We start from the raw sequence: 22507 nt of genomic DNA, 5'->3' as shown, positions 1-22507 counted from the left end.
AGAAAATTTATAAAGAACACTGTTTGCTCTCATAGATAATCCATATATTATTCCCACCAGAGAGCAACTGTGTTAAATGTGAGCTGTTGTGTGCAGCATATTTTTTCTAGAGTTATGTGTCTCTATTAGATATTGCCTTTAGCATCTTATCTGTAATGTGACATGAGGCCCTCTCCGCCTATCATTCTGTAAACTTTTACGTTTTTATATGCAGTTAAGTTTCCTTTCATTATCTTAACTTACTTAAATGCTGAGAGTTTGCTCACCAATTGTCATTCGAACTACTCCCAAAATGATGAAAAGTAGCAAGGCTTGCACATCATCGAAAACAATACCTTGGCATGTTTTCTTTTGTTTAGAATCTGTGGATGATATGCTCCTCTCCAAAGACAAAGCATCCCCAATATTTTTCAAAGGAAAACCAATAATCATCTAACACCACAGGGTCTGGATGATACTAATACAAGAGAAAAGACTAAAGGTAAATGGAGTGGTGAGAATTTTTTTATCCAATTTGGAAAAGCCCTATGCAGAATAGAGAGGAGAGAAAAAAAGCCATTAGGCTTGTAGAAGAATACATGGCCGGGGGTGGAGGGGAGGAGGGAATCAGGCCCTCAAATGTGGGGATGTTTGTATATTTATGCAACCTTTCTTCTTTTGTCACATTTCATGGATCATGTTCCAAAGACTGATGATGATTATAATGATGATGGTATTATTACAGACTGAAATGATTACAATATAAATAAAATTATTACAACAGAAGATCTTACCTGCTGTTTTCCAGGTTAATGTCTTTTCTGCTTCTTTTAGATGAATATCAATTTCTTGCAGCTGACTCTGCACAAGGGGATATTCTACCTCCAAGACTGTGCACAATATCTTGTTGTACCAAGTTGCCATCAATTCCAGGTTGACTACCTGCTGACGGAATGACTCCCTCGAAGCATAGATCTCTGCTGCTGTCTCTGGGATACTTCCAAACTGATATGTCCCAAGGTAACTCACTTCTCTTAGAACTGACACCAGCTGCAAAACAAGCAGTTCTGTCAAACCTTTGGATTTCCTTTTTAAAAGATAAATACTTTCCTAGTATTTCCCAAACCCCAGAACAGGTAGAGGGGGTAACACGAAGTTTCTTCTTGAATAGGTGGGATCTTAAACATTTCAGTCCTCTGTTTACACTCTAGTTCTGCAAGAAACATCTCATCAAAAGTGGCAGCTATAGAAAGCAGCTTCTATTTTGCTGCTTCTGTTTTCCAAAAGGACTCCTGCTCCTGACTATGACAATGTAAAATAAGGAGAAGCAGCAGTTTCCTGGGAAGATGAACTTTCCATCATCTTACCTGAGGGTTAAAATTGACTGTAATCTGTTTGCTCTCTGAGTCTCGTAGGATAAGCGGTTGAGTGAGATTATACTGCGATTTTTCAGACACGGTCTGTAACCACTCCATATAAAGCTTCTCTTGGTATCTGCCAAAAAGCACAACTACCACATCAGACTTTGTGAACTGTAAGATGACTACCAAATGTCCACTCACTAGAACCAATTTTCCAACTATGCAAGCAAAGCTGACAATACGAAATCTGTAGATGCCAAAAGCAGTCCAGTTCAGGATTCTTGGGGCATTGTTCCCATTAAAGTGATGTCTGGAACATCCCTGTCCTAGTTATAATAATATACAATAAAATGTTATTTGTATCTCACCTACTCTGATTAGGATAGAGGTGACTCCTTATCCAACTGAAGGAGAAGGATTAGTTAAGCAGACACTAATCCTCTCTCAAAACAGACAGTACACAGGTTGCCCACTCAGCCTTGCCAAGGACTGTGGTGCTCCATCCATTTGAAAGGGGGGAGGGTGAAGTCCACCTATTAAAATGATTGGAGCAGTTACTTCATTCACTTGACTTAGGGTAGTGTGGAAGTAATACTGCCAAAAAAATATGTGTAGAGAGAGGAACCCCACCACCAGCATCAGTAGCAAAACTTGTATTTTGGCAATACAGATTCCTTTCTACCTGCACACTCCTTACCCAACTAAAGGAGAAGGCATGCCCCCCTTTACCCCAGTGCACCAGGAATCCTTCATCAAAGATTTTGTCATCACAGCATTGCTTGGCAAGGGTGGGGTAAACACAAGATTTTCCTTGTTTGGTCAAGTGATCGGTAAAATCACTCTCTTCTTGTGATTGGAAAAATCTCCTTGTTTAAAAAAGTACCACAATTATCAACCGTTGAAGAATGGCTTTTAAAGTTAAGAGACATGGTTGAGTTAGACAAGTTAACTGCGAACATAAATCATAAATCAACTGACAGTACAGAGAAGGAATGGGCTTTAGTATCAGGAGATTGCAAAAAGATTTTGAAAACCTAACCGTTTAGAAAATAAAATAATATTGTTTTTTAAAAAAAAAAATATTTAAAGCACAGCTGGTAACAAATATTATATGCACAGCTAGGACATAACAGAATCTATGCTTATCCAGAAATTGGGGCTATAAGATTATCAAATTTCAGAAATTTGGGGGAACTAGTAAGAAGTAATGTTTTTGCATTATGTAGGTGTAATTGTAGTTGTTAGTTGTGTAGGGGTGTAGATGGTTGTTTATGTTGTATGGATATGATGTTTATAAATGTTTAGTGTGTTTCTTTGTTAACATTTTGGGAAAAATTGTTTTCTATAAAAATAATTTTTTAAAAAAATAAAAGGGTTTTACACACACCAAAAAAAGAAAGAAAGAAAGAAAGAAAAAAAGAAAGAAAGAAAGAAAGAAAGAAGAGTAGGAGCTAACCAATGACCAAAATCCCTGATGGGAACAGGGTTTGTGAGAGAAAGGGGGAGTATATACCCCCTTTATCTGTTTTTGGCAGGTCTCCTCCCTACCCTCAATGCAAAGATGAAATCATTAAATTTAGTTGCACAGGGCGAAAAAATGCTTGCATCTCAGCATGGCCGCATAGTGCAAGGGGATTTGTAGGCACAACACTGAAGATTCCAGTCCTAAGAAATACTTACTTCTCAAGCAATTGTATCAGATCTTCATACTTTTGCATCATTTTTTTGCCTTCTGCAGAATCCAAGCACCTGCCAAAAAGACACAGGAGAGGAAAAACTGTTACTTGCGGATACAACCAACATTAGTAGTCGACCAATATTTTAACCATTTATTTTTGTTTCTGATCGTTGATAAGTGTACATTTTACATGCCTTTATATGTTTTTCTAGTCTAAAAAACTTGGACTGCCAAATGGTACCACAACTACCAAACAATGTACTTTATGAAGCCAAACAATACATGATGTTAATAACAAAGTTTGTCCCTAATTATGGCCATTTTCTTTATGTCACATGTAGATGTCTTCCCTTTTCAATGTTTCCTTCAGCTACTCAAAGCTCATCTTTTTTTTTTTCATACAAAGATATCAAATGCAGCAGTCTTCAGTCATTTGTAGCAGAAGAATAGGAACACATGTAATAGAGAAATATGAAGGGAAATGTTAACTTTTGGGAGAAAAGATGATCTGGTATAAAGGTCTGCAGATGTTCTCCTATCAGATACAAGTGGTCCTGAGCCTACAAGACTCTCTATTCCAACACCCCCTAGGCCAAGTTTATTGCTACCATGACAGCCTCTTTAGATGACAGAAGTCAGAATGGGGCCTTACAGAGAGGCTTGGAAGATGGATGAGTAAGGAACCAAGTGGAACTTCCAAGACAGAGATTGAAGGACAAACAATACAGGAGTTAGCATGGCAGCTCTAAGGGAGAAGAGAGAACTGCCACATGGTTAAGATAAAACAGTAGATAGGAAGGGTGTCTGTCTCTGAAGAATGTAGGGCTATTGCACTTTGGGAAAAGGTTAGCAGTTCTCTTATCTCAATATTCCTCATCAAGGTATGGACTTATGTTTGCACTATCTATCTATCTATCTATCTATCTATCTATCTATCTATCTATCTATCTATGGTATTTATACCCCACCCTTCAGCCCTAAAGACTATCAGAACAGCTTACAATTATTATTTTTAATTAGACAGTTCCCTGCCCTCAGGCTTATAATCTAAAAGACACAACACAAAAGGAGAAGGGAATGGTGGTGGGAAAGGGGATGAGGTCCAGTGGTTATTCTCTCCCTCTGAGGCCTGGACCAAGGCAGATTGACTGAAGGGAGGGCTCTTCTTCTTCAGGCTAGCCCTGATGGAGCTGGGTCTGCCTGTTCACTCCCTCACAGGCTGAGGGATGACAGTTATCATGGAGGGAGGGCTCTATATCTTTAGGAAAGAGGAATACACTCCAAGTTGCTTCATCAGTATGCTGAGTCTTGAAGCTAGCCATGTAAAAGCTACCTCCAGCAGTTAACACGTTTTCAAGAACATCTAGCCTTCTATCTCCAGGCTGTTAGCTTGAACTGGGAGCCTTCACAACTAGATCTATGTGCTGTCTGCTTAAAAGGTTAGCTGCAACATTCTGGACTTCTTAAGCCTGCTGAGGTGTGATGAGAGGGAATCATATAATCTGCCCAGTTGAGAACCAAAGAGGTTTGCACCTGGAAGTGCAGCACTGATGTATTACATGAAATAAGTCATTAGTGTTGCATATTTTGAATAGCACGTAACATGGAATCTGTATCAATCTGACAGCCCTGGTTTTCAGTCAACTGATGCTACAGCATGATTGTAGAGAGCCCTCAGTGTTCCAGTCAACTGATGCTGCAGAGTAATTCTAAAGATCCCCATGTGCCCTGAAAAGCACTGGGTAACCCATCCCAATTTGCTGGCATCATCAGTGACTAATTCTTGGGGCATCCTTTAAGAAAATCCACATGGAAAGGTTAGCAGCAAAACACCCAAGGCAGGGTAGAGAAAACCAATGGAGTCTAACTACAAAATATTCCAAATAAATATCAGGAAAACCTTCTCATAGTTAATGTTGTTTGACAGTGGAATAGACTACCTCAAAAGTAGTGGATTCACCTTCATTTGACATTTTTAAACAGAATTAGAAGGCCACTTCTTAGGGGTGCTTTAGCAGTGGATTCTACATGGCAGGGGGGTTGGACAAGCTGGCCTTTGCAGTCTCTTCCAGTTCTATGATTCTACAAATCTATCTGGAGGGGGACTGATGGACATAATCCAATCACCCAGGAATGTCTTACACAACTGAGAGAGTCTAATACAGTTGACTCCCCACAGCTCATGCATTTTGGACCCAATCCTAAATTAAATTTATTATATTTGTACTTTATCTTTTAGCAAAAATTAGCTCTCAAAGTGGCTTACTTTCAAAATTCACCAAGTACATCTGCTGTACATGAGAAACCTAGATTAGGTTTATCACAATCACACAATAAGATATTTCAAAATATATAAATTCCTATTCCCGTGAGTCTCTTGTCCTTTCTGTTCTTTTTGTAGGCTGAAATGTATCATTTCACTTCATTTCCTCATCACTTCCTCTTTCACTTTGGTTCTGTTCAACAAACAAACCTAGCTGGGGAACAAACTAAACCAGAGATAGTCTTAAGTTGACCTAACCCCTATTTGAATGCCAAAATAGCCTTGAAGTTCAAGCTATGCTGCTCTGAATTCATCGAAGGAAGGGCCAAAATGCAAGTAAACAAAACCAGAGATTCATCATTTCTTCTTCTTCCTCCATTTTTTCTGCTTTATTCAGTTGGCCTTTACTCAGAGGACTGTGCACAAGACACCAGTACTCCATGATTCTTCTTGTTGGGACCTTCAACTTTACACTGACCATCTTTTAAACTTAGTATACTGTTAAGAGTAACATGACCTATAAATGTAATATTTGATTTGACTTTACGAATTTCTTAATGCATGGCTTGGCAACTTTGGTGGGGGCCAGTTTTCACTCCTGCCTCAAAGCATACACCTCCATTTTCAACCAAAAACTAGTAATAAACCTTAACTAGAGGTCACTTCTAATTAAAATAAAATAAAATAAAAATTAAAAAAAAACAAATTAAAACATCTATACTTTTAGCAGTGTTTTCAGGTCTTTTTTTATAAAGCCCTAAATGGCTTGGGCCCAGGGTACTTAGAGGACTGCCTCTCTCCATATAATCCGCCCCCGCACTCTCAGATCAGGTGATAAACATCTCTTAAGAGTTCCAGATGCTAGACGAGCCATCACTACACAAAGGGCCTTTTCCACCTCGGCCCCTAAGCTCTGGAACTCGATCCCCGACGAGCTCCGCTCGACCCCCTCCCTAGCCCAATTTAAAAAAGGGCTGAAAACGTATCTTTTCAAACGGGCATACCCCCAATAGCCCTGTTGTGATCCCTCTCCCCCTCACCGTTGTTACAGTTGCTGCTAGTCTGGAATTGTTACTGTTATTGTTGTTTTATATAATGTAATTGTTAATTTTTGATAATGCTTTTATTGTAATTTGTATGTTGTCGGATTGCAAAATCCACCACTGTAACCTGCCTTGATCTCTGGAAAGGCGGGCTAGAAATAAGGCTTTTATTATTATTTATTTATTTTTTCCTGGATGCCTCTAAGCAAGGAAAACTATTCTTTTTGTGCTTGGGAGGCATTGTTTTAGCTCCTAGAGTAGTGATGGAAACTTAGGGGAGCCTGGGGACTACAAAAATGGTGATGGGACTCCATATGACCCACAGGCTACACTTTCCCCATCTCTTATTTGAACATACAAGTTCTGTAAATGCCTTGCCCCATGAATAGGAAGACATGTTGCCACATGAGCAAGAAGACATTCCAGTTTATCTCTAGAAACCACTTTGTGGTGGTGTCTTCCTTAGGCTTTTGACCCTCAGTCTCTCTGCAGTCCACTCGCTATGGAAAGCCTGCCTGCATCTTGCATGTTCTCACTAGGATTACATGTATCAGGACACAAGCCAGGCCATGACACACTTTTCAAGTTTATGTTGTGATCATAAGGACACCGGAACACAGAGGGACCACTTTCATAACAATACTTACAAAATATACCCCCATGATCTCTGTAACACTAAAGGCAAGAAACTGATTCACAAGGTTTGATGACAAAATAATTTTACACTGTAGTTTATATGAACTAGAAACTCACAGGTGGGTGAGGTGTTTAAAGTTACCAAATGGAATCTGGATCCTGTCTCTTAGTTCCTGAGCCCAACGAATTCCTCCAGCAACCAATGGCATATTCTTGTGTACTGGTGGATAACCTGAAAAAAACAAGTTCATTATCAAGTAGGAAATGAAAACTAGTGTACTGCTCAGATTGCATCAAGGCTGATCCAGCAGCAGAACATGGATGTAAAATTATCACCCAAAATTGTGCAGAAATGGCCATCCTGGACACTACCAATTCTGCCTACAAGGAAACAATCGTCCATATCAATATCCTTCCATGATGCATTTTTTTTAAAAAATCTGCACTTTAAAAGGTTGTTGGCAAGAATGATTTTAACCCATGCCCTTTCATACTATGCAAAGTAAGTAAATAAGTTTATTTGTATAATGTAAGCCATTACAAAAAGTAATCCAAATAAAACACAAAAATCAGACACATTGTAAAAATAGTACATTACATCATGTAGTTAAAACCATCTAAAAAGCCTGTGAGGGAGGGAATTAGTTTGGCCCGGCTCCATCAGGGCTAGGCTGAAGAGGGAGGCACCTCCCTCCATAACTGTCATCTTTTGGCCTGTGAAGGAGGGAATTAGTCCGGCTCAGCTCCATCAGGACTAGGCTGAAGGGCTCCTCCCTCCATAACTGTCATCCTTCAGCCTGTGAGGGAGGGAATTAGTCTGGCCCAGCTCCATCAGGGCTAGCATGATGAAGAAGAGCCCTCCCTCCAGTCCATCTGCCTTGGTCCAGGCCTCAGAGGGAGAGAAGGATGCTGGACCTGATCCCCTCCCCCCCTCACCATTCCCTTCTCCTTTTGTGTCGTGTGTTTTTAGATTGTAAGCCTGAGGGCAGGGAACCGTCTATTATCCCCTCTGTTGTAAGCCGCCCGGATTCCCAGTGATTGGGCGGCATATAAATAAATCCTATTATTATTATTATTATCATCTAGAAACAGTAAAGGTTCAATTAATGCTGAAAATATATAACATTGCTGTGCAAAGCTAAGATCATCCAAAAAATATTTTTTTAAAAAAAATGCATTCAACTCTATCCTGAAACCTAACTGTTGTCCTTACAGAGCTTCTTCCTTAAAACAGATGCTTTAAAAGCAAACCAGGCTACCTTTTCAGCAATTAATAGTACAGTGTTCCCTAATAAAAACTTGATCAGATACAAATCAGAGTTGCTTAGTACCAATCCTAAGTCTTTGAATAAGGCACCTCTTATTCTACACAATTACAGTTATCCCTCCATATTTGCGGCTTTGATATCTGCGGATTTGATTATTCACAGATTTGATTAATATGTTCTCTCTAGGAATATCTAGGTCCTCCAGTGCAATTCTATGGGCAACTTTTAAGTAAAAGTTGCACTGAAGAACCTCTACTAGGCCTTTGTAGCTCCTCCAGCACCATTCTATGGTCAGTGTAGGTTGGACATTGACCACAGAGTTGCACTGGAAGACCTAAGGAGTCCTAGAGAGGTGTCCTCTCAGGTAAAAACGTGGTGTTTTTGTTATTTGCGGTTTTTCCATATTCACAGGGGTCTTGTGCCCCTAACCCTAGCGAATATGGAGAGATCACTGTATAGTATTATGATTCCACTTTAACTGTCATAGCTCCAGTCTAAGGAATCCTGAGGTTTGGAGTTGAGGAAGGGGCAATATAGAATTCTCAATCAGAGAGCACCTCTGGTGCTTCTGACCAAACTACAAATCCCAGGATTCCATAAGATGGAGCCACAGTAGTTAGTGGAACCATTGCGCTATAATCGTGTTGTGTAGGCTTCCAGTAAGATGGGGGAATGAATAGTTGAAAGCTACAGAAGCGGGTGGTGAGTGACAAGCCATGGTGGCTTCCAACCGAATTGGAAAACATAAATAAGTTGGGAAATTGACACACACCCCAGGGATCTTAATCTGGCAACTATTATTATTATTAACCTTTATTTATAAAGCACTGTAAATTTACACAGCGCTGTACATACAATCTTTTTAATTAGACGCTTCCCTGCCCTAGCACTGCTTTCTCTAAGGAGAGCTGAAGAGAGCAGCGTGGAAGCCGCCAAGAAACTGCAGGCGAGCTGCAGCCATGTCTTGGTGCTGGAGAAGGACCAGCAAAACTCTGCCACTACCGTTTACCAAAGATTAGGTAGGAACCAGAAGTCAAAAACTGAGTGAATTATAAAATAAAATAATATCTTCAATGGCACCACTGAAGGGTGAGAAAAATCATATAAAAACTAAATAGTAATTATGAGAGTGCACAAGTGAGAAAAGGACATGCTTAAACAAATAGAGTAAAAAAGCTGCTGGGACAAAGCAAAGCAGATGTAGGGAAGAAATCAAAAAACTTTATAAGCAGAGACAAACGAGAATAAATGAAATAAAATAAAGAAAATAAAGAAAAGTAATTATGGCGCAGTACCGAGTGCCAAAAAGAGGTGCCAGAGAGATGCCTTTCCTTGCTCCGCAGCAGCGCCGTAGCAACCAAATTGTGTGACGCTGCTGCGCAGCAATAAAGGAGTGCGCGAAAGTGGCTCTTTTTTGCAGCGCACTTGCGCTGTGCCAAAGTGCCAGCAACAGTGTGATGACATGCCAGCGGCGCAGCCCTGTTTGGACTCTGTGCTGCTGGCACATCATCGCTGCACACACCATCTAGATGATGCCGCGCAGCTGCTGCACACCCATGACGTGCTAGGGTTGAGGGGCGTGTGCACGCCCCACCCCGAGCAACCCTAGCACATCATGGGAGCGCTGCAAAGGGCCCATCTGTACTGGGCCTATATAACAGACTGAGACATAAGAATGAGACATAAGAGTAACACTTGAGTTGGATGAGAAAGATGATGAAATAAGATTTAAAATGAGGAAAAAGACAGAGGTAGACCTATTAAAGGCGGACACATAAAAGCTACGTAGTGATGGAAAGGAACAGAGCGAGGAGGATAGAAGAAGAGATGGATTAAAATTTTGCTTTGAAAGTGAAAGGAGTTTTGGGGGGTTACAAGAAAAACATAAAAAAACTTTGTTAAATTGTGGAGGGCAACATTTCAGGTTTTTGGATCTTCCACCTGATTTAACTGTTATTTTGTTGACAATTAACCTGTCGATTACAACCTTGTATCACGTCTGGGGCACTTTAATGTGGATTACAATAAAAATATGGTGACTATGTTATAAAAATAAAAATTGAAGTTTACCATTGGACTTTTGATGTGGGTTTCCTATATGGATTTTGACTTACCCTTCTTTTTTGTATTATTATTATTTTTCTTAATATTGACTAGATCGGAGCACTGTGGATTATCACTGGGGAAAACAGTGTGATTGTATAGTACTTTGCCTTCTTTTCGCCTCTCTCTTACCCTCGGTGGAGAGAGTTTACGATTATAAATAAAAGGGAAAACTGGAAGTAGACTGAGACAGGCAGATTCATATACACAGTTCCCTTAATATAACTGAATTGAAAATTTGGACGTAAAGGACTATTTTAAAGTACAAAACCTTGAAACTGTAACAGGGAGTTACAAACAGTGAAGACAGAAAAATAAGAAAAGGGAAGAAGAAAGAAATAAGAAAAGAATAACACAGAGGTAGAAGAGAGGAAAAACAGAGATGAATAACAGGAAAAATCTTTCAGAGTAACCAATTTATAAACTTTTAAAGAAATAGTAATTCATATAATAAATTGAATGATTTTTATATTGAAGTTAACTGGGGGATAAAAAGAAATAGAATGAATATAAATGATAGTTGAAATAACTGGTTTATGATAATATTTTGATTTTTGATAATTGTAAAGTGAATATAGAATTTGCAGCATATATAAACTAATATAATTAATCTGAAGAGGTTAGAAAATTATTTGGGATAAATAATTTCACAGCAGACTGATAAAAGAAACAAATTAATCAACTGAATACTGAACATAAATTATTTTATTGTTGCTTTTTAAGTGTTGTTTAAGTAAGAACACTGTTGATTATTGATCTATAATATATTGCATATTGAATGTTGATAAACTGATTATAATGATAATTGTTTAGAGTGAAAATTGATTATAGTGGTAATTGAAAGTAGTTTATTGATTTAATTAAATATTAGGTTAAATGAACTGAGATGTACTTGTTAGAGGAAAACAAAAAATTAACTGATTAGTGATTAGATTAACTTTATAAGAATTTTTTGAATGATATGTTTATAAGAAGTTATATGTTTATAAGAAGTTGATTAAGATTGCTGATTATTGAGAATTGAAAAATTGAACATTTAGTAAATCAAAGGTGGTTGATAAGTTTATATTGAATGTATTGATTATCTTGAATTTTGTTTGAAAAAAAATATCAATGGTATCAAGAGCACTGACAAAATCTAAAACACAAGTACAGGCCCCAGCAGGAAGACCATCACTAGAGCTAAAGATTTTAGAAGCCATACAGAGAACAGAAACTAATATTAGGCCAAAAATCAAAGATTCTAGAAAGGAAATAACATAATTCTGTTGTGTAAAAGAGCCCCCAGCTTTCTTAATATGCTACTTTTTCTGTGCAATTAATTAAACTGAATCTGGACTACTTTAAGTAAGGACACATAATATCAATCATGATCTTTGCCTAAATAAATAAATAAATATCTGACAACTTAAAACTATTTTGCATTTCCTTGGCTTCTAAAGGCATTCTTCTAAATGGGCATTAAGACTTTGAAGACAACCAACATGTACCTAGCTCTATCTTCTCCTGGATATGTTTTAGGTAGATTAGTTTAGCATCATCTAGGTCTCTGCCGAACATTGTGATGAGCAGATGATATCTGTTGTTGACTTCTGCTGCTATTAGTGGTCGTTCCAGTAAACTCCCAAATATATCTACCAGCTGCCACATAGAAAGAAATCACAAAGATATATAATTTCATGTATACACACCATGATCCACAAAAACCATTCTTTCCAACATTTCTTTCAATGACACAGATAAAAAGAAATTTATCGGATAAAAATCTATATGAATATACAAACATTTGAGTTTTAATCGGTGTGGAGGTCAACAACACCAATTGATTAAATTATTTCAAGGGAAATTCTACATGTATAGCATCATGCATATATCATCACTGGATGCAAAGCATCACATGCAAATATGATAATCTCTCCAGTGGTTCCGGTCCTATCTCTCGGGGAGATTCCAGATGGTGAGGCTGGGGGACAGTTGCTCTCATAAAAGAGAGCTTACATCGGGCGTCCCTCAGGGTGCCATCCTGTCCCCCATTCTATTTAACATTTACATGAAGCCGCTGGGAGAGATCATCCAGAACCATGGAGCTCGGTGTTATCAGTATGCTGATGACACCCAGATCTATCTCTCCATGTCTCCGACTGATACAGTGACTAAGGTTGGCACCTATCATTATTATTATTATTATTATTATTATTAAACTTTATTTCTAAATCGCTGTAATTATACACAGAGCTGTACAAAGTCGGTAAAATTAAAAAGTATATAAAAGCCTGCCCAAGGCGTACATTCTAAGATAACAATAAAAGAGGAATAGATAAAATTACCATATAGAAAAGAAAAAACAAATTAAAAACATCAAATATAAAACAAATCACATCACATCAAATATTGTCAGACAGCCAGATGGCACCTCTACTCTGGATGCAAGCCTGGGGTCAGTAATGGGCTGGATGAGGAAAAACAAACTCAAGCTGAAGCCAGAGAAAACAGAGGTACTCGTGATAGGTCCTCCGAATCCAGATAGGGAAATTTGCCATCCTGTCCTGGACGGGGTTACACTTCCCCTAAAGGACAAAGTTCGCAGTTTGGGAGTACTCCTGGATCCATCTCTACAGTTATCATCTCAAGTAGATGCGATGGCCAAGAGTGCTTGGTACCAGCTTCGGCTGATACGCCAACTGCGTCCCTGTCTGGATCAAAAGGACCTAGAAACTGTAGTACACGCACTGGTAACCTCTCGTTTGGATTTCTGTAATGTGCTCTACATGGGGCTATCTTTGTATCAGGTTTGGAAGCTTCAGTTGGTTCAAAATGCTGCAGCCAGATTGGTCACGGGTACAGCTAGGTGGATCATATAACCCCCGTGTTAAAATCTCTTCACTGGCTGCCAATTCGCTTCCGGTCCCAATACAAAGTGTTGGTTATTACTTTTAAAGCCCTACATGGCTTGGGCCTGAGTTACTTGAGGGAACGCCTCTCCCTATATAATCCGCCCCACACCCTTAGAACAACGGGGAAACTCCTACTTGAACATCCTAAGATGAGACTGGCAACAACCCACCAAAGAGCTTACACAGCGACAGCGCCTACTCTTTGGAACGTTCTCCCAGAAGAGATCCGCTCTAGTGGTACATTGGAAGCCTTTAAAAAGGCTTTTAAAACCTATCTCTTCCAGCAAGCATACCCTCCCGACTCTTTTTAGAGAAATATTCCCCAATTAGATTAAGATACCTGATAGCCTATAATTTTGACCACTTAATTTCTTATTTTAGATAATTTTATTGAATATTTATGATTGTAATTGAATGTTTTAACTGTTTTATACTGTATTATGACGTTTGTCATAGTTTTACCTGATGTGAACCGCTTTGATCTCGAGGAAAAGCAGTAAACAGTTTATTATTTATTATTTATTATATGTCAGCCATGAAGTCTATAAATGACAGAAAGCTATAACATTTTACAATTTAAGTGTAGAAAATTCATGCAGCATCTTACACAAAAGTAAATTATTTATAGCAGGTTTTGGTAGTATGTCTTACAGATTTTGCAATACAGTTTCATCCTATCCCTACCGTCTTCAAGGTTCCTATTCAAATACAATGCCCAGCCCCAAGATAATGGATATACAACTTTCCAAGGCACTTATCAGAATGGTGTACACATACCATATAGTAGCACCTTCAGGGCATTTGTGAAAGAGAAAAGCTTTACACACACGCACACACACACACGTGTGTGTGTGTGTGTTTTGTGCAATAAATAACAAACCTTGAATGCATGCTCCACACTAGGTACATCATCAAAAGCCTGACCAAAAATGGCCCCAAGCCTCCGGTCCATGTCTTCTATTTTCCCCTTAAATTTATACACATCTTTTTCAAATTCCTAAAAAAGCAAACAGACAACCATATATATCAGTGCCACAGCTAATTAGCAGGGCCTTGAAGCATGATGTTAAATATTTAAGGAACCTTAAATTGGGACAGCTTTTATATGCATCAATAGAAACAGGCCTTTCAGAATACCAGACCCCTCAATATTCATTTCTAAAATTTTCTGTAGGCTGAAACTTACAACTCAAACAAGCTCTCTAAAAAACCTGAACAACCTACCATGTTGGCTACATCCAGGCAATCATAAGTACTTTCTGAAAATACTTTATACACCTCTTTGAACTCCTCATGCATGCTCAGAACCTGCTGGCTCAGAGATTTTCCTTTTATACCACTGAATTCCAGCTTCTCCAGCTTGTCTATGTCCAAAACAGTTGTCAGAAGATCCTACAGGAAACATAAATTAGAATAAATATCTATAGTTTAAATCACCACCTCTTCAACAGTTGTGCTAAGTGAGATGCTTGCTTGCTTCATACACTAGTTTCTGAAATAAAGCAAATGGCATATCTACAGTGTTGCCAATTTCTGAGGAATTCCCCAGAATCCGGGGAATTTAGTTAATTGCTTTCCAGGGATTTTGACTGAATAATAATAAATATTGGGGAATTCGGGGGATTTGGGTAAAACATTCCGGGGAATATCTTCGAAGCTTGTTGGCAACACTGCATATCTATCAACCCTAACTATACCATGTTACCTTTCCTTATTTTATTATCATTCCTAATTTTACACAGACACACAGAGAATAACTGTGTGTGAAGAGAGGGGGAGGGAGAGAGGAAGAGGGAGAGAGAGAGAGACTGATTGATGGTTACCAAAAAAACAACAACTCTTGAGCTGATGGTGAAGCAGAGCCATGATGATATGATTTATTTAGTTAGTTTTAGATGCAAATCTTGAGTTCAAAAACTCAAAATGTTGAAGATCTTTTTAATCATGGTGGGTACCATTTGCTTTTAAAAAGTTATGGGAGCTTGGCATCCTTAGGGTAAATATCCTGCAAATTTAACACACACTTAACAGAAAGCCCTACTGAAAAATAATAGGAAAGTAGACAGGTATGGCTCTTGCAGTGTTGACACAGCAGAACAGAAATTCTGCACCATGAGCTGAAACCAATATTAGCCTCAACTAGAGCTGATCAATTCACTTCAGTGGGTCTGCTCCAGTTAGGAAAACGTGGTCTTATGAGTAGGGAAGGAAATGTTAAAATGATGTCTGCAATCAGTAATAGAATCAGTAAGAGCTAATAAACTGCAGGTCAATCTAAACAAGATGATGGTGTTATTCATGGGACATTTCTAATATTCAGCCTACTGAGAATCCCTAAGAGATTAAGCCTGGCATCTGGGAGTGCTCATTGATCCATCTTTTAAAAAGAAAGCCCAAAGTAGCTTCCTAAAATTTGTGTGGCAGTTGCAACTTCTATTAGGGAGATAGCCTAAACACACATACTCGTGTCACTTTAATATCTAATCTAGATTATCACAGTGCAGTGCTATTCATATGCCATATTATCAAGTGTGTGTTACTATGAAGCATAATCTCTAACATCTCTGTGTGTATTCCTCTCAAATCAGTTGCTACATAGTCTACAATAATTCAGTTTACCTCCTAGCAGGATTTATTAGAAAATAACCAATACAGCTTTAAAACAGCATTTATGATTACCAGGGCTTCTTCAAGGTTAATTAAAGGGGTGTACAAAAATGCAGCAACCTCCAATCAATACTACTTTGCATTCCACTGAAATTTCACCCTTGGAGACAAAAAAATAACAAATCCTAATTGAAGCCATTTCTCAAGTGAACCGGGATATGTGCCAGCAGCTCGTATTATCCTTCTGCTTTCTTTAGATTTGGAGAAGAAAGTAATGGAAGACATAGATTTTATTTATTTATTTATTTATTTATTTATTTATTTATTTATTTTGGATTGAGCCAAAAGCCTTCCTAATATTAAGTCACATGTGAATTCTAATACTGGCCACAAATTAAGCTAACAGGAATCTGGCAAGAGGGGACCAAATGGGCAGCTGAATATGCATATACAACAAAGTTTATCATCTATGGAAATTCTGAGCAGGAACTCTTCTCTGCATTTTACTAGTCTCAGCAAAGCTGAACACACATAGAACACCCCCACAGCTACCATGTTTACCAACCACAGGCCAAAGCTGGGCTTTTTGGCAATATACGATGCATTTGTTCAGAGTATCACACTCCTACAAATGACATAAAGAAGTAACAACCATTATCAGTCTACATGGGAGACCAGTGGAACTATGCCAGACAAGATGGCATAATCTGACCAAGAAAGAATGCTGGAGACACCCTAGCTTTCCTGTTTGGTTCAAGAAAAGCACATTATGGGGCGGTCTGTAGCCGCCCTTTTTAACTCTGGGATGGGGGCAGGGCAGCCTCACTGGCAGCTCTGCGGCCCCAATCCAGAGTTTTTCCAAGCCACGGAGAAGTGGCAAAATGCCGCTTCTCTGTGGCACGGAAAAAGCGTGTCCTTGGGGCTTCATGCCCCTGGACACCCCAGGACCCGCAGCCATGGAAAAAGGGGCTGCCTAGCCCCTTTCTCCCTGGCATTGTTCCCGCAGCTGTTTGGTTGCTGTGGGAACAAGGCAGCTCCCAAAAGGAGCTCCATTTCAGAGCTCCTTCCCACACTGTGCCCAGGCCGCCATAAAAGGCCTGGGGCAGCACAGAGACGTCATGCATGCACTGTGCCGTTTGGACATGGCACGTGCGTGATGTAATCATGGCAGCCCCCATGTAAATGGGAGGCCGCCACGATGATGCCGCCGCCACGTACTAGGGCTGCGGGGCGTGCAGACGCTCTGGCCCCGGGCAACCCTAGTACGTGGCCAGGCCAGCCCAAAGCACCAGTCTGGATCAGGCCATAATTTAGCATTAAAGTGCATCCATTTGAATAAAGCCTATTCATATGGGGGAAAGTTATAAAGTTTCATAACTTTAACACAGGGAGGGAGAATATTTGTTCCATTGTCTATTGATTAGCTTTTTTATATTTTGTTATAGAAAACATTTTTCATGCAAATTTCTCTTAACTGTAGACAATGTTGAGACCTGTAAAAATGTTGTTTGTTTAGCTATACATATTGAACACTGGGCTAAATTCAAAACTGCATGAGTGAAAGACTACCTGTGAAAGGGGTATTTTTTGCTGCTACTTCCTTCCCAGTGCACCCCCTCGTGGCTCCCCTCACCCTGGCCCAGGATTATACAAGACTATGGAAAAGGCCTAGAATATTGTAGACTGGAGACAGATTGCATAAACAGCATTTTCACTTGTACATCTCTGGATCCAGCCCTTAAAACCCAGTTGTCTATATGCAAGTTGTCCATCAGCTATATTACTATTATCTCCTTGATACAGTATCAGTTATGCACGTACAGGAAATACTTATTTTATAGAGATATATATAGTGGTCTAAATAGAACTGGGTGTTACGACTTGAAATCTGGTGCCCTGCAACCCAGTTCCACCTCCCAATGACTGAGCAGAGAGCAGCATATTTGGCAGAGGGAAGCAGCAAACAGCTTGGCATCAATACCTGGGCTGCAGCATCCTTTCTTTCTTCTCATTTTTGAAAACATTTTACAAAGTCAGCCAGACTTATAAATGTCCATTTCGTTTGTATCTCTTTCTACAGAAAAGTTGCCTGTTCCAAAGTAAATGTATTTAAGCATTGGAGGGATAGAAGGAAAGTCCATGGGCCCTTTCATACTAGATAATTATGGAAATATGATTCTACTTTAACTGCCTGGCTGCATCCTATAGAATCCTGGGATGTGTAGTTTAGGGAGGGACTTTTAGAATTTTCTGCAAAAACAGAACTGCAGGACATAATGCCAATGTAAGAACAAAGCAGTTACTGATGAAGTATGGGTGGCATGCCCTATAAATGCACACTGCTGTCTACAGCTAGATATAGATCTTTTAATCTGTATCCAGTCCCATTTTATCAGTGTGACCTTCACTAGCACTAGCAGATAACATGAAGAATGACAAATCCAACCCATCAAGGGAGTAGCTGTTACCATGTGCTCAGAAATCCTGACAGCTGCTGCAGATCTCTACATTGCCTAGGCAAATGCATAGGAAGTCAGAAGGAAATTAATGAGGTATGACACTATTGTCTTGTTGACAGTGTATCAACTATGCATTGACAGAAGAGGCTATTTTAACTTTTTATTTTTTAACTTCTGTATGCCTTTTAAATGATTTTATACTGTTTTAATGATATTATTTTAAATGGCTTTAAATTTTTTGTTAACTTTGAATTGATTCTTTTTGTGAGCCACCTTAGGTTCCACTCTGGGAAAAAGGCAATATAAAAATGAAACAAAATGAAATGTAATAACTATTTATTGTGAATATATGCATTGAAGCAAACACAGCTGGATCTTGGAGACAAATTCTGAAGATCAGCCCCACCAAGGATGACTGGAGAGCAGCAGCTTGTCTGTTTCCAACTTTAAAAATCACCAGCCAAAGCAAAAGGTGCAAAATAAGATGTCACTGTAAAAACTTTAATCGTGTCAACTTTGATTATGCTTTAAATCAGTGGTTCTCAACTTCTTGTACTTCAAATATTTTGGAGTTTGATTCTCAGAAGTCCCAGCCGGTATGGCCAACACTCAGGGATTCTAGGAGCTGACATTTCAAACATCTGGGTGACTAAAGTTTGAAAACCACTATTTTTAAAGCATTGTATTATTAATTTATAACATTTGTATCCTCTCTTTCTTCAAAGCAATTCAGGGGAGATTATGCAGAATTTATCCCAGTTTAGGCTCACAATACCCTTGCAAAGTAGATAAAGTTGAGGCTAGACCTACACTACAGAATTAATGCAGTTTAACACTGCTTTAACTGCAATGGCTCAGTGCTATGAAATCCTGGGATTTGTAGTTTTGTGAAATATTCAGCCTTCTCTGTCAGAGAACTCTGCTGCCACAGATCCCAGGATTCCACAGAGTGGAGTCATGACAGTTAAAGCAGTGTTAAACTGTTTTGTGGCGGTGTGGCAGCAGTCTGAGAGACAACTTATTTTCCCAGACACAACTTTGACCTTCTTGGCTGAGTGGGGATAGTGAAACAGGGGTATCTTCAGTCTAACCCCTCTATCCATTACACCACACTGGGTGTTTTAGTCGTTGAGAACCACCATTTTTACCCTCTGAAGCTAGGAGTCAAGGGTAACAATACTTGCAAGGAAGTGAGTTACAAAAAGGTATTTGTGACACTAAATACAGTATTGCCTGCATTGGTTACTCTTTCTGACATTTCACTGTCTAATACTTACTTCTACCACATGGAGCCTTTCCAGAAAGTTATCCAGTTGTGAAAAAACCATTACGGAAGGGAAATCCCACTTTTTCAACTCCTGACCTGGCTGAAAATAAGTGTTTAGATTTTCTCTTCTTTCTTCAAACATCTGCTTGAAATAGTTGAAAACATCAAAAGCTTCCTCTACTTTGTCCAGACTTTCTTCAGGTTCTCCTTTAAGCAGATCTTCTGAGTTGAGGTAATTTCTGGCCTAGTTGGACAGAGGGAAGAAAGAGACAAACTTTGTGGTTTGAATAAAATGCTCATATTAACTAAACTGTTACTGTTTGAGACTAGAGCTCCCAGAATCTCTCAGCAAAAATTGCTAGTAACCATCTTGGCTGGAGGATTCTGAGAATTATAGTCAAAAACAGTGACTTTTTACAAGCTGTAGAAGCACTGAAAAGGGTATAAATTGGCAAACATACAAGGAGCCGGATCCTGATCTTAATTTTCCAATTGATTGTTTGCTTCTTCTGGAAGCATTCCTCTGGAAACCTGCCACTGGTTTTGTAAATTTTTTAAATACAGCATAACAAGAGATGTGAAAGAGGTATGTTTGTCCATACAGACTTACAAACATGGCATCAAAGATTATTTCTCACAAATGAAGAGAAAGGAGATTCAAAAGCATAACATCAGAAAACTGAGGAAAGGAAAACATTTTCAGATCCATCCTGCCACTAACACAAGATGGACAGAATTCAAAATGTTGTCACTGAAAGATATTTAGCAGTACCACTAACACTTCATTAAAAAGACATAGGTAAAAATCTTTTTTAAAAATCAGTGCTCAAATTTCTGCAGCTGAACTGTACTTGGTGAGCCTCTAAATAAGAATTGTGCCTTCAGCCATAGAAACACAGGCTCAAATCTCTGCTTATTTGTGAAGCTCTTTCTATGGCGCCAGCCCAATCACTTACGGAGCCTGAACTTCCTCACACGAGTGTTATAAAAAAGCAGGAAAACCATCAAAGTTATGCTATACTTTGTACCGAAGGAAGGGGTAGATAAAAATGTGACAAGAAAGAAGTAATAACCAATGTATATGTTGCTTGATAATCTACACAAATGATGACAAAATCCTGTTTCAATATATGAGGGAGCTCTGTTGCTTTAATCTGTCTGTAGAAGAGCTACCCACTAAAACAGAAGGGGGAAAATATGGTGGGTCCAGGACTATGCTGCAGAACTACCTAGGGGTGCACAGACTGCCAAAAAAAAATTAAAGCAGAGGCCCACTTTTGGTTTTGAAAAATAAGTGTTATATGTTAAACAGTATAGTGGGGCAGCAACCTATATAAAAAGTAAACTGACACTCTGGGTAGCTCCCAGGAGAAGCAATTCATATTTTCTAAGCCAGGAAAAATATGCTCCAAGGAATCTAGAGAGGAGGAAAACAGCCTTTGGGACATATGGCGCCCCTTAGCTGCCATCTGACCACCACCACTCTAAAGGAAAAGCAAAAGCATAAACATAAACCTCCAGCACTCGCACATCGCAGTGCAGAAAAATAGGGCACTTTTCCATACTGCTTTTAAGCTGATCCACCTATATCAGCACCATGTGTGTCCAACCACTTTAACAAGACATTATCCTATGCTATTCTATTCCAAATTTTCTAGGTACGCCTTCCTCTTACTTCCCACTGTGCTAGAATGGCAGCTATAGAATCAGATGAGGGTGTGCAAAATGTTAGCTTGATACTTTATTTAGAAGGGGAAATTAAGGGTTCCAATTTATCAACTCTAATGCATTATCGGGACCAACTACATTAACCTTCACAGGACATGAAGGAAACCTTGCCCTGGTGTTATCTGGAGGGGAGGTGGAGGATTTTATTATCTCCTCTTCAGAGCTACTAAGCCCTCTCTTCAGTTTCTCAGAAGATTAAGACAACAAAAACAGGCAAATGACCTTTAATAGGCACAGCTTACTCTTTTGAGGTGATCAGACCTATAGCAGACTAGGCTTTCTTTGTCTTCATGAGGCCTCGGGTGGCTCTAGTCCACCCTCGAAGCAACACCTCCCCATGTTGTCTATGAGGAAGGGAACTTTACGTAGACCAAACTCACTGGAAGTTCTCTGAACTTGCCTGAATTTATAAATTCTGCAGCTATCCCTGATGTGGGTGTACTCATTGAGATTCTACTGAATCTCTTCTCTTGGCTTTACTTCACGAACGAAGATTGAGGAAGGACTCATCCGTGCTTTCTACAAGCGCGTTGATGACATTGGATGTATCCTTCGAGCCTGTGCAATGAATTTTTCTGGTGGAGCGCAGCGTGCACAGAACTGGCCTCACTCTTTAAACCAGAGGTTCGTCTGCTGAGGCCTTGACAAGCATGGACGGTGGCAGCGATGTGACCACAGTTACTGTGTGACTAGAGCAGCCTCTCCTGGTGTACCATCTTCTAGGTATGTTGCACTACAACCCCCTACTGCTGAAGGATGCAAGGATGAGGAGGGCTATTATGAGTCTGTACCTGATGTGACAAGACCCAGCCTCTTGCAAAACAGGACTCTCCAAACACTGTGTCTGTGAGGAACATCTGTAGGTTATTTTCTCCATTTTCCAGAAAGACTGTATGGTAAAGAATAGCTACGTGACTTACCTGCTGGATAATGAGACTGCAGATTTCCTGAAGCAGCACAATTATCCTTGCAGGTGTGCTATAATATTTGGATGAGGCCCATATAAAACACACCATATGAAGCACACGGTTTAGCAATGGCTTCACTTCATTAAATTCCACACTCTCTATTTCTTCTAAAGGGCGCTGAATTGGCTTTAGATGCATGTTTATATCTTCAGCCTCAACTAAAGCTGTTTTTTTTAACAAACAAAAAAAATTATATAAGAAATGCAGGAACTTGCAGAGCTTCTTAAGACACAACATTAAAAACACTTGGTTA

The 22507-nt window shown here is 39.3% G+C and overlaps 1 protein-coding gene across 1 annotated transcript in view; it reads right to left on the bottom strand.

The window, feature by feature from the left end:
• Positions 1-22507, bottom strand: part of LOC149322048 (dynein axonemal heavy chain 9-like) — a 75464-nt gene that overhangs the window by 20503 nt on the left and 32454 nt on the right. The window contains exons 5-13 of the mRNA XM_089522058.1: positions 22207-22418; positions 19569-19802; positions 14450-14617; positions 14106-14222; positions 11822-11972; positions 7078-7192; positions 3021-3089; positions 1347-1473; positions 774-1029 (exon numbers count right to left, since the gene is read on the bottom strand). Of these exons, the coding sequence (XP_089378184.1) occupies positions 774-1029; positions 1347-1473; positions 3021-3089; positions 7078-7192; positions 11822-11972; positions 14106-14222; positions 14450-14617; positions 19569-19802; positions 22207-22418 (1449 nt within the window). The remainder of the gene's footprint in view (positions 1-773; positions 1030-1346; positions 1474-3020; positions 3090-7077; positions 7193-11821; positions 11973-14105; positions 14223-14449; positions 14618-19568; positions 19803-22206; positions 22419-22507) is intronic.

Source organism: Sceloporus occidentalis, unplaced genomic scaffold (assembly GCF_023333645.1).
Source record: "Sceloporus occidentalis isolate IW3139 unplaced genomic scaffold, rSceOcc1.0.p SCAF_1, whole genome shotgun sequence".
Lineage (NCBI taxonomy): Eukaryota > Metazoa > Chordata > Lepidosauria > Squamata > Phrynosomatidae > Sceloporus > Sceloporus occidentalis.
This window is presented reverse-complemented; position numbering and strand designations above follow the sequence as displayed.